Genomic DNA, 12,887 nt, shown 5'->3' on the forward strand with positions numbered 1-12,887 from the left:
CGAAGGTGCAGGGTGGCAGACAACATTCAGCATGTTGTACTTATACAATCCTCAGCTTTTGTAGAGGGTGTCAAATAAAATGATCTAAAACTTTATTTATTTTGGCTAGTATTGGAGGCTTGAGGTCAACATATTTAAAATGCATGTTAGAGCTGCAGCAGGGCCTCAGAAGCTCCTCACCTCCAGCTCCCTCAGCACAGGGTGATCATCAATGCCAGGAAAGAGAACCCTCATTGCATACGTGCGATAGTCCAGGAAGGGGATGCCAGCTCTATCAAGATCGCTGGTTAACTCATTGATGTCTGTCTGTAGTTCAGCGAAGGCTGCACATGACAGATGACAGAGGTGTTAAAAAACGTTGCCAAATTCTGTCAAACGAATGAAGCAGAAGTGACTTGGAACTGTTTTATAGCAAAACATTTGATAAGAGCCATCCCTGACGGTTGCTCCAACATGCATGATGTACCGACACCAGTAGCATGAACTGTAGCTTGCAAACAACTGTACATTCTCCACTTTACCGTTGCTTTCTATGTAAAAACAAAATCTTCCAGTACTCTACTTTCAAAAGTCTTAACATCCTTGCTATAATTCTGCTACCTTTAAAATATTAGAAAAACTAGGAAACTGACTGAATGAACCTTTTGAAAAAAGTTTTGCACCACTGACATCACTCACCCTCTTTACACTCAAGAGCTACTCTGGATTCCAGATTGTCCATCTGCATCTGCAGGCGCTTCAGAGTGAGGTCATTTTCATGCGACTTTCGTCTGTAGGCGAGCAGAACGATGACGACAATGATGAGGAGCAACCCTCCACCAGCTGCGATGCTGAGAATAGCGGGCATCGTGAGCAAGCTGTCCGATCGGATGTGAACTTCTCCAGGAGAGATGTGCAGTCCACCTACTTGCACCTGGATGAATATCAATAAAACGTTGTTTTTTCAGTAATTTAATTAAAAAATGTTAACCCGTATATTACACATAACCATTATCCACAGAGTAATACATTTAAAGGTTTATTACTGCTTGCTATAATATTACAAAAGACCAATAAAAAGGATTTTGAAAAAGTAAATGTTATGTATTGGCCCTCATCGCTAAGACTACTGACTTGACATTTGTCCGACATATAGTCATTGACACCTTCCATAAGGAAGATAAGCCACAAAATATCATTGATGAAAAGCTTGCTTTTTACAGAGTGCTGTATCCAAAGGTATTAATGGAAAGTTGAGAGGAAGGAAAAAGTGTGGTTTAAGAAAGTTGCTCAAATAACAGGGGTAAGCACAGCTTTAAGAGGATTGTAAGGGCAAAACCCATTCAACAATTTAGGGAAGATTTAGAAGGTGTGAATTGTGGCTGAAATCAGTTCTCCAACAACAGAAGGACACACAAATGTACGTGGGCTACAACTATTGCATTCCTTGTGTTGAGATACTCATGAATAAGATACATTGTCAGAAGTGTCTTACCTGAGCTAAGGGGAAAAAGGACTGGATGGTTGCTCATTTTAGTGCACTTCATGCTTCCCTCTGCTGAGAAGCTTCATGGAGATGCTGATTTCCTTTTCCAATGAACTTTTTTTTTTTATTAATCTTACATGATACATTTTCTTATTGCATTTTAGCCTTTTATTAGCTGTTTTCAAAATATATAGATACAACTTAAAATATATCACTCTATGTGTAGTGAAGATATGAGTTTCACTTTTTGGTTTGATAACATTCTAATTTATTGAGGTGCCTCTGTATAATAAAAAAAAATGGCACTAAAGGATGAAAAGTGCTTGTCAAGTTTTCTTTAATCCTTTTTAAAAGGGCACCACATCTTGCTTTTCAGTTCTTTTGTCATTATTTGCTCATTTGTCAATAATTTTAGAAGACAATGTGCTGTAATGGGAAACCTACCAGACCATGAGTGACAGACAATGACAGAAAGCCAGCAACTAACTGAAAGCCAGCCGTTGACCCAAAAACACAGTGACGTAAAGAAGACCACTGACCTAAAGAGAACGACCCACATTCATGCATGCAGACAAACAGGACAAACAGAAAAATAAAAGTGGTTGAGGTTGACATTAAGACTCACCAGGACTTTATGCTGCCCAGTGAGATTCGGTGGCTCGCAGAGTAACTGAGTGTCTGACACAGTGAGAGAACAGGGGGTATCTCCGATCAGCACTGTGTAATTCAGCCTGGCTCCACCAGAAGCAGATGGCACCAGGTTACGGCCCTGCAATGAACCAATCAACAACACTAAATCACAATGTTGTGAAACATGTATTTTAAGAACTACTTTTGGTGGAAACATAACAACAAGCTTATTTTGATCAAAGTAAAGTTCCTGATTAGAATTGAATATATTACTAAACTACACCACCTGCAAATTTATTTATTGCCATTAAGCTTGAATATGTCACTAAACCATCAAACACAATTTCGAAGCTTTATTAAAATTTGTGCAGTCCTCTGAAAGAAACACAGAGTCAAAATGTGCAGGAAAGATTTTAAATACATTTCAAGCTTGCTTTAAGACTTATATTTTATGCTGTTCCTGCTTGAAGAAAAAATCTCTTGCAGTGGCACAAAGTGTTAAAAAGCATAACAGGAGCGAAATTCCTGCAAAACTTAGGACAGGAATTCTCTTATCGTATTACATGTGCTAATTTTTTAGAAACGATGGTCATAAAAGAGCCAGGAGCTCAGTTAAAGATATTCTCTTTTGAGTGCAATATTATTTTGTCTTAATATGCAATATTAATAGAATTAAGATGACACTGAAAACGAAGTACTGTAATTCTTTAATGAAGTTAAGTTCCGCTTGCAGTCAGTTAGGACTCCTAACTTACTTTGAGAATGATGGGAGCTCCAGGTTTCTGCTCCAGAACACCTGAGAGGCTAAGAGGCTCCAGGTAAGGATTGGGGTAGTAGACAAAGCCCGTGTTGTTGTACGTGAGCAGAGCTTGGACGTTGTTGAAGACAAACCCAAACTCATCCACATGTTTAATCTCCTCCTGGTGGGCAGTGTAATCCGCCTTCAGAGAAGGAGCGAAGCAGCTGATTGTAGTTGTGTTCAAAACTTTGCATACCTGCAGAGGAATCAAATCAGGACTCCAAGTTAAACTTTGCACAACAAATCAAACATACAACCTGGTTTAGTGGTATTATGGAAATTAGTCATTTTTATGTTTACTGGTGTAACAAGCACAAACACCTCTGAAATGACCTTTCATCTGCTTTAGCTGATGTGCCCCAGTTCATTTCAAAATCTCATCACTAGACAAGATAAGAAACTTCATATTCATGCCAACAAGATCCCAAGGTCGAAAAATATGATTAGTACAAAGCCTCAGGGGTTGACATGCTCAGGAAGGAAAGTTGAAGTGCCTGGAAAATATGCATTAGAATTTCATTTGATGTTCATTTTGTGAAATCCATTATGAATAAAATCATGATCTGTTTAAGCTGCAAACATTCAAAAAGGTTTTGTCCAACAATCAATGTGAATCAGATTTTATGCAATGTTAAAGGGTATGCGGGTTAAAACTCCTGACATGGAATGGCCATCATGAGTGAAGTCGTGTTATATTTGAGAAGCTTGGAGGATTTTCCAACGCCTTAAGAAATTGTTTTTTTGAAGGCCCAAACTACTTGGTCTGACACCTGTGCCGAGGTTAACAGCACCATCCCATCTGTGGGGTGACACCCAGGCTGATTCAAAGAACTGTGCGTGGAGGTTTTCTGCCTGCCAAGCAAGGAGAGAGTGGGACGGGACTGCCTGCCTGCCAATGTTCCGCTGGTGCTGTGATGAAAGAACACCGTCCAAACCAGATCTAAACTGGATAGTTCTCTCTGTTCTGGTGAGGGAGAAGTGGATGGCAAAGACGTTTCTCAGACTGAAGTTACTCTTTTTCCCAAACTGCTCCTTTTAGTCAGGTTGGAATCTTAATTGGGCCTAAAACCTTTACTACAGTTTATGAAAATCCCATAAACTCCAATAATTATTAGATTTTCATCAGCTTTGATAATTTCTTGAACTTTCACTCTCACTTTTTCCTGCTTTAATAGAGTTGGCGCAGTAGGTTTGTATTTATGTCAGTGTTGCTCCTTTGACTTCTAAATTAATAGAAATTCTAAACAGCAGACATTATGTTGATCAATTAGAAGTTGTTTCTAATACTAGCGGCTGTTGATTCTTTGCCTCATCATAATCCAAGATTTATTTATCTTAAATAATGTTAAAGGGGCCCTATTTTGCAAAATTCACTTTTTGATCGATTTTATACTTTCCATTTGATGACCACTGCCTAAAGCTTACTGAGAGCAATGAGAAAAGTCTAAAAATCTGGGTTAATCACAGCCAACATTGTTCTTGAACAATAATATCGCAATTGCATTGTTTCCTGAATTGTGCAGTGTTGATGTTAAGGCTTGCAGGAATGTTTTACAATTTGATACATTTTTAGAACATTGCAAAAGTCTTAAGACAGCGACATTAGTTATTTTACCTCAAGAAAACAGCATTTAAAATTTTTTGTTTGTTTTGGTCTATTTTAACTTAAAACAGTCACGTAAATGCATGTACTGTTTTTCTGTTGGTTTTCAATTCCCTTTGAAAGTCAGAATGTATCATTACATTACTGACTTTTTAGCCAGCTGCAGACAATTCACAGGTTCCACAGGACAAACGGTTGAATGTATTTTTTCTTTAATTCTGCACATTTCTATGCTTGCAAAGGTATATTTACAAGATACAGTACATGCAAAAGAAAAAAAAAATTCCCCAGTGGCTATTTTTTGGAGCTTATTTGGTTAAAAGTTCAGCTTTAATCCCTTTATATCTCAGTCCTGCCAGTGACACTACAGAACACGCAATTTTAATTGACTGGCTCGGTTAAGCGCTGGCATCAATAACACACCATTTAATTACCTCAGGGCACAACATTTTCTGCATACTGGCAAAGCACAAAAAAACCTTTTTGACTCACATGTCACTGCCAGCTCTTACACTTTCTGTTTTGAAACGGCAAAAAGAAAATACTTCCATCGTTGTTTTTCTGGCAGTCTCATCAGGTACCTGTGCTAGTATTGATTTTTGGGTTTTGAGCTTTCAGACTGCGCTGGCAAATCCTTTAGTGGTCAAAAACTACAGGCTGAGGGTGCCTGAAATTCTGCCATCAGGGCTGCAATGGTTTAAAACAATCAATCACTTCAAGCAGCTCAGACAAGCAATCTTAGCACCATTAATCACATCCCAAAACTTGACTTTTCCACGTCAGTTTGTAAAAGTGTCATTTATGTGAACAGCTCCAATCTCTGACTAAAACAAGCAATCAGTTAAGATCAAATTAAATCAATTACAGTTCCTTGCATGAATATATATACAACCCGAATTTACTTATATGACAGACTAATACAAAGTGGCATATAACTGTCGAGTGAACCTTTTACTAATGAAAATTTGAAAAGCCTGATGAGCATCTGTAATCAGCCCTGTTTACTCTGATACCCCTAACAAAATCCACCGCAGCCAACTGACTTCAGACGTCAACTAATTAGTAAACAGAATGTGCAACTTAATAAAAGCAGCCAAGAGGCCCATGGTTACTCTGGAGGAACCGCATAGATCCACAGCTCAAAATGCATGAGTAGCGAAAAACTAACACAACAAATGTGTTGTGTTACCAACATGTGTTGTTGACAGCATCCTGCTGTGGGGATGGTTTTCTGCAGCAGGCACATGATAACTGGTCAAAGTTGATAAGAACATAAATAGAGTTAAATACAGGGCTATCCTGGGAGAATAAGACATTAGAGATTACAATTGAATTAATTAGCTTAAAACATATTCATGTTTTGGAATGGCCCAGTCAAAGTTCTGACCAAACCATTGGAGTGTCTGTGGATAGGCTTGCTGATCACAGAAGCTCCCTATTCAGTCTGCCTGAGCTTGAACTATTCAGCAGAAGACTGTGCAAAAGTTTTAGTCTAGATGTGTAAAGCTGGTAGAAGCATGCATAAAAAAAACACATGCAACTCTAAAGGCAGTAACAACGGGTTCTACAAAGTATTGACTCAGTGGGGGTATCTGTGGTGCCATGAATACAAGTGTGTGCCACACTTTTCAGATTTTTATACTTGATAAATAAGTACTAATTTGTTTCGATCTGTTACTTAAATTTCAAATGAAACACATGTGATTGTAACATGCCAAAATGTAAAAATGTTCAAGGTGTATGGATATTTTTGCAAGGCACTGTGCAAAGCTAGTGTGCATTCGTGTTGATGCAACATGAATTTGTATGGGTGCAGTGAGTTAGAAGTTGTCTCACTCACATTGACAGATTCATGGCCAGCGTATTTGACTCGGACGCGAGGTTCCTGAACCACATCCAGGTTTGTCCCAGTCACTGTCAGGGTGGTGTGCCCGCTGTTTGGATAAAAGAAATGCAGTTAAAGCACTCTGCTGAAGATATGAGCTGCTCCCTATTTCTTCATGTGTTGCTTCAAAGGAACACGATATTCTTGTAATTTTTTTAAAGTGCTCTTTCGCTGTAGCTGTCCAGGCTTTCTGAAGGTTTTATCATTTTTTTTCTTTGAACATTTGTTGAATTTTTCATTTCATTTTAGTCTTGTCCTTCTACCTGACCAATTTCAGAGTCACTTTTTATTTGGTCATACCACTCAACATACACCTATGAGTCAACATAGACCCTTCAAAGCAAAGGGACACTATGTAAGAGATGACCCAATGCTTACAAATCCCACAACAACCCATTTTAAATTGTACGAGTTAACACTTTATAACCAGCTGCCAGGTATAGCGACACAAAATGTTCTAGTTTCTTTAGATGTATCTTCAAAACTGACAGTCATCAAAGTATTTTTTTGCACCAAAAAGGTGATTCATAACGAGCTATTTAATGATAGCTTGGCATATAGAGGATGGAGAAACTGAAAAGGCCAGATGTTTCTTCCCATAGTGAAATCCTCACCTGACAATTAAATAGCTTTTTTTTTGCAGTCCTTGTTAATAGAAAAATGTCATTTAAACTGTTATCTTTAGCATTTTTTGTAGACAACAGTTTTCTGTTTTGTGGAGAACAGAAAAATGGTTCACACATAGAGTTATTAGTGTTTTTTTACTGCATACTAACAAACAAGTATTGGACTGAAAATTAATTTCAGTAAAAAACACGTTTACATAATTCAGTTTTAGGACCTTCAAAAAGCCAGAAAAAACAACTTTACCTTAACCTGGTTCCTTAGAAGCTAAACATAAAAAAATCTGTATGGTTGTGAGGTTTATACAGTGCTGTATGTCAGAGGATTTGTTGCTTAAACATGTATGCACACACCAAACTCCAGGTAGCCTGCACATGAACACAAACTGCTTTTTCCTCTGTGATTTAATTAGAGCAGCAACCGCAGAGAGACCAATCTTTTTCATCATTTCCCGGAGAATTTGAATTAATGCATGTTTGAGGAGGTATAGCTGGTAGGTTGCCCTTTGTTATTGGGCAGAAGAGGAAGATCAAACGGAGAACCAGCTGGCAGCTATTTTATATTCAGCTATGACTGTGAGACTGCCATCGCATGAAGTATAGCATACAGGTGCTACTTGTTTATGTGTTCTGGATTGGATTAAAAAAAAAAAAAAACACGCTCTAATCTTTGCATAACATGTGCTGCAGTGCAAACTTAGAAAATGTTTGGAGCTGGAGAGAACACAAGGAGAAAAAGATAAATAAATACAGGGACACAAATTGGGCAAAAATGCTGTTTTGAAAAAAAGTAAAACTGTCCAGCTTGGTGAAACTAACAGAGTGCCAGTCCTTCTCTCCTCACACTTCAAAGGCCACCCAAGCTTGTAGGGCTTCATAGTAGGAATGCACATTCATGATGAGGGCTCTTGATTATAGCTCCACAAAGCTTGTCCTGTCACCAGGCTGGGGGCCAACGTGACTCTCTCAGGCCTAATCTGCAGGGACATAGTGCTGTGTAATTCCACCCAAACCTGAAATAAGTGCCATTTATTATTTTTGCCTTGAAAGCAACATGATCCTCATCTATATTAGGAATGTTTGTCCAGAAGATTAAATTTTTTGTTCTGCTGTTTGCTGCTTGTGTTTCCTCCACACAACAAATGAGTGGATTTGTCTGCCCATCCTTATCAGTGTCAGAAGCTGTTTATTATCTAAAACACTTTCAACATGGCAAACATTTTTCTGGAAAAACTCAGCAATAAGATGGGGGACATTCTGCTGTATTTTCATTTTTTATCATAACAAAAACAATTACAATTTTATAATTGTTATATTTTTGATCCCCCAGTTTTATTGCTGCACATTCACCCTAAGTGTGATATGGAGAGTCCAGAAATAAAAACATTTGTGTATTTAACCTGTAATAACTTTTTTTCTTGATTTTTTTTTTTTTTTTCATGCTGCACTTTATAAATGTTTTTTTAAAGGAAATTTACTTGGCAGATATTTTTGCTGATGCCATTAACATCCTGAACAAACGTAATACTATTTATTGCATTACAGAGCAGATAAGCTTTCAGATTCCTGGCCATGATTTTAAATAACATGTTTGTACATAATGTGGTGTGAAAAAGTATTGCCCTATTACTGATTTCTTCTTTTTTTCTATTCTATCACACAAATATTTCACATCATCAAATATATATTTAAATTAGACAAATATAACTTGAGTTAACACAAAATAAGGATTTCAAACAATGATTTAATTTATGAAGGCATAAAAATGTATGTATTGAAATCTGGCATTATGTGACAATCTAATTGCCTCCCTTGTTTACTAACAAATTCACTTTGATCACCCACATTTCTTGCAAAGCTGAGTTCAATCTGACTAGCAAGCACTAGCCCTGCTTAGTGTCAGACCTGTCTGACAACATGAAGTAGGGTAAAAAATCTCCAAAAGCAACACATAATGCCATAATCTATGGAATACCAAAACAGATGAGAAACATAGTCCTTGACATGTAGTCTGGAAAGGGTTACAAAGCCATTTGTAAGGCTTTGAGATGCCAGTGGACCATAGTGGGAGCCTTTATTCACAAATGTAGAAAACAGTGTTGGACCTCTCCAAGAAAGATTGCACCATAATTACCAAAAAGAGCAAAACAATGACACATTGTGGAGATCAAAAAAGACTATAGAAACTGGCAAAGATGGGACAAAGGTTGGTCTCACATTTGCCAAGAAATGTTTGATGTATTTTAAAACGTCTGAGAAAATGTTATGTACACCGACAAAAGAAAAGTGGAGTGTTCTGGCAGGTATGCATCGTGTTACATCTGGCATAAATCCAACACAACATTTAAGAAAAAAACATCACCCTGACAGTAAAACATGGTAGCGGTAATGTAACGGTATGGGCCTGCTTTGCTGCTTCAGACCAAGACAACTTCTTGTAAATGATAGAACAATGAATCTCTGGCAGAAAACCCTGAAGTAGAATGCACAACCAAAATATTTGTATATGTAGTTTTGAACAGTGAGTGATTACAAATTCTAAGCATCAGATCAATCCTCTGTTAATGGAAAATCAATTCAAAAAGATTCAGATCAGTATCAATGACAAAAAGCCATAATTGGTACATCTCTAACTTCTGTTCACTCTATTAGTACTAAAGAAATCTCCAGGACTACTTTAAAATTAGAAGCATCTTCTCTCTGCTGTGATACTGCAAAGTCTGAGTACTACATCTCCTTTTTATCAGGACGTCTAAAGAGTTGCCAAAGTAAATCTCAGATCATTCAAAATGCAGCAACTAACTAACATATCTTTTCAATACTGAAATCTTTTCGCCAGCTCTCTGTGAAATTCAGAACTGACTTTGAAATTATTCTTGCTAACAAAAAGACCAATGCCAGGACCCCACAGAATCTTAAATATATTTTATCCTATAGTATAGCGTATCAAGTAGGTACTTGGTTCTTAGAAGGCAGATTTACTTGTGAATTTCCAGGTCAAGAATTGGCTGTAGAGCCTTCAGCTCTCAGTCCGGGAACCAGCTGAATAGCTACGATTCCAAAGACAGACACTTTTTTCTAAGATAATTATTTTCTATGTCTGTGTAATAGCAATGGGTAATTTCAAACATTTTGCTAAAATATTCTACTGTAAAACTTAAACTTTCTTGAACTGAAAATCAATGCAATCTTTTATTATGTATGCATTTTGTGTCTCTATCTGCCTTCCACTTTTTAACTATATAACTTTTTACAATAAAATCATTTCTTGCTTTTTTATTTATAAATAAATATTATTTTACCTGTTTGGTTTTGTTATTTGAAATAAAACTTTTACATGTGTACTGTATTGATTGATTGATTGATTGATTGATTGATATCAAGTATAAACAGTAAATAGTTAAACAGTTTAGAATATGACTTAAAAACTATAACATCTAATTTAACCTGAAATTAGTTATAAAACAAGGATTCATTAAAGTTGCTTTTATCGATGCAACATATAAAGAAAGCAACTGTTCCCACTGTGGTACCTCGTAATGCTCCACAGAGGTTCAATGCTTTGGACTGTGGGGTCTTCTATGTACTCAAAGGTGAGACTTCCAGGAGCTTTGGCCCGGTCGACACTCAAACTGACTTGTGCTGGTCCTGCTCCCATCAATGATGGAGCTGCAAAGCACACAATTTCTGACATGCTCCTCCTGGTGGGAGAACCAAAAAAGAGAATTATTTATACATTCGATTGTATCTGTCCTCTCACTACTGTAGAGACAGATCCCTAACTTCATACAGTTATGAGCCACACATAAAAGGAGAGGATTCATTATAACCTGTGCCATCTCCTGTGTGTAACAGATATAAGAGGGATAGAAACTACAATTAGAGGGTGCTCTAACTAATGACACTTTTGGCTAACCAATCTGACTGCTACAATGTGCAAAATCTTTGCTTTAAATAGACTTCTATAAATACACAGAGAAAGAAATGTCTGATGTGGGTTTCATCACTTCCTCACCAATTATTACTTATTCCTAATTTAAAATGCAAGCACACACTTGTATCTAATGTGCACAATTTTGAATAAATTGATCTCATCCTGTGTTTGATTAAAACAAGAAAGGGCTAATTCTTTAATACCGTGCAGAGACAATCTCACTGAAGTGCCTCTCCATCTGGGCTCTAATAGAAAGAAATATTACCATAACATCAGGGGATCATATTATCATCAGGCTCACCTGTACAGCTCACAGGTTTGATTCCCAAAGTACACACTAACAATGCTGCCAGCACTCAGATTCTCCCCAACGATGGTAACCTTGGTGCCCCCAGACTCAGGTCCTCTACCTGGGGTCAGAGCCAACATGGTGGGTTTCTACAGAGAAAACAAAGTCTGATTATGTTTAGGGCAACACAGATTCACAGATTCTGTAGACTTTGTGTACAGAAAACCTTCTTTTCTGGATTTTGCCCTTTTCACCCTTGAATAACCTTATAAGACTAAACAGCAATTAGTATAATTAAATGTATAATTGCATTTTATGCAGAAAACAGAAAATCTGCATTCTTTGAAATATAAATATAAAATAAATATACAGTACAGACCAAAGGTTTGGACACACCTTCTCATTCAAAGAGTTGTCTTTATTTTCATGACTATGAATATTGTAGCTTCCCACTGAAAGCATCAAAACTATGAATTAACACATGTGGTTCTTCAAAGTAGCCACCTTTTGCTTTGATTACTGCTCTACACACTCTTGGCATTCTGTTGATGAGCTTCAAGAGGTAGTCACCTGAAATGGTTTTCACTTCACAGGTGTGTCCTGTCAGGTTTAATAAGTGGGATTTCAAGCCTTATAAATGGGGTTGGGACCATCAGCTGTGTTGTGCAGGAGGTGGATACAGTACACAACTGATAGTCCTACTGAATAGACTGTTAGAATTTGTATTATGGCAAGAAAAAAGCAGCTAGGTAAAGAAAAACGAGTGGCCATCATTACTTTAAGAAATGAAGGTCAGTCAGTCCGAACAATTGGGAAAACTTAGAAAGTGTCCCCAAGTGCAGTCGCAAAAACCATCAAGCGCTAGAAAGAAACTGGCTCACATGAGGACCGCCCCAGGAAAGGAAGACCAAGACTCACCTCTACTGCGGACGATAAGTTCATCCAAGTCACCAGCCTCAGAAATCACAGGTTAACAGCAGCTCAGATTAGAGAACAGGTCAATGCTCTCCAATAAGGAGAGTGATGGGGTGCTGCGCCAGATGACCTGGCCTCCACAGTCACCAGACCTGAACCCAATCGAGATGGTTTGGGGTGAGCTGGACCACAGAGTGAAGGCAAAAGGGCCAACAAGTGCTTACCATCTCTGGGAACTCCTTCAAGACTGTTGGAAAACCATTTCAGGTGACTACCTCTTGAAGCTCATCAACAGAATGCCAAGAGTGTGAGGAGCAGTAATCAAAGCAAAAGGTGGCTACTTTGAAGAACCTAGAATATAAGACATATTTTCAGTTGTTTCACACTTTCTTGTTCAGTATATAATTCCACATGTGTTAATTCATAGTTTTGATGCCTTCAGTGTGAAGCTACAACATTCATAGTCATGAAAATAAAGAAAACTCTTTGAATGAGAAGGTGTGTCCAAACCTTTGGTCTGTACTGTATGATGAATTATAAATGTCCAATGTGAAAAATCAGCTTGATATTATCAATAAAATTCATGTATCAGTCACGGTGTGCACTCACATGTTCAGATGAGCTCGTTCATGATTTTTGTTAACTTTTACTCAGCAAACCAGAACTGGATGTTTTTTGCAGTTCTCACAGCTGGCATGAAACAGTGCTTTATTTGACAGCGCTAGACTATTCAAGATTGAAAGA

The 12,887-nt window shown here is 37.6% G+C and overlaps 1 protein-coding gene across 1 annotated transcript in view; it reads right to left on the reverse strand.

The window, feature by feature from the left end:
* LOC124857321 (plexin-A2-like) overlaps positions 1-12,887 on the reverse strand; it is a 103,223-nt gene that overhangs the window by 18,832 nt on the left and 71,504 nt on the right. Inside the window, exons 15-21 of the mRNA XM_047348536.1 lie at positions 11,241-11,377; positions 10,539-10,706; positions 6,338-6,431; positions 2,851-3,090; positions 2,091-2,234; positions 679-913; positions 181-323 (exon numbers count right to left, since the gene is read on the reverse strand). Coding sequence (XP_047204492.1) covers positions 181-323; positions 679-913; positions 2,091-2,234; positions 2,851-3,090; positions 6,338-6,431; positions 10,539-10,706; positions 11,241-11,377 — 1,161 coding nt within the window. The remainder of the gene's footprint in view (positions 1-180; positions 324-678; positions 914-2,090; positions 2,235-2,850; positions 3,091-6,337; positions 6,432-10,538; positions 10,707-11,240; positions 11,378-12,887) is intronic.

Source organism: Girardinichthys multiradiatus, chromosome 20 (genome assembly GCF_021462225.1).
Source record: "Girardinichthys multiradiatus isolate DD_20200921_A chromosome 20, DD_fGirMul_XY1, whole genome shotgun sequence".
NCBI classification, from domain to species: domain Eukaryota; kingdom Metazoa; phylum Chordata; class Actinopteri; order Cyprinodontiformes; family Goodeidae; genus Girardinichthys; species Girardinichthys multiradiatus.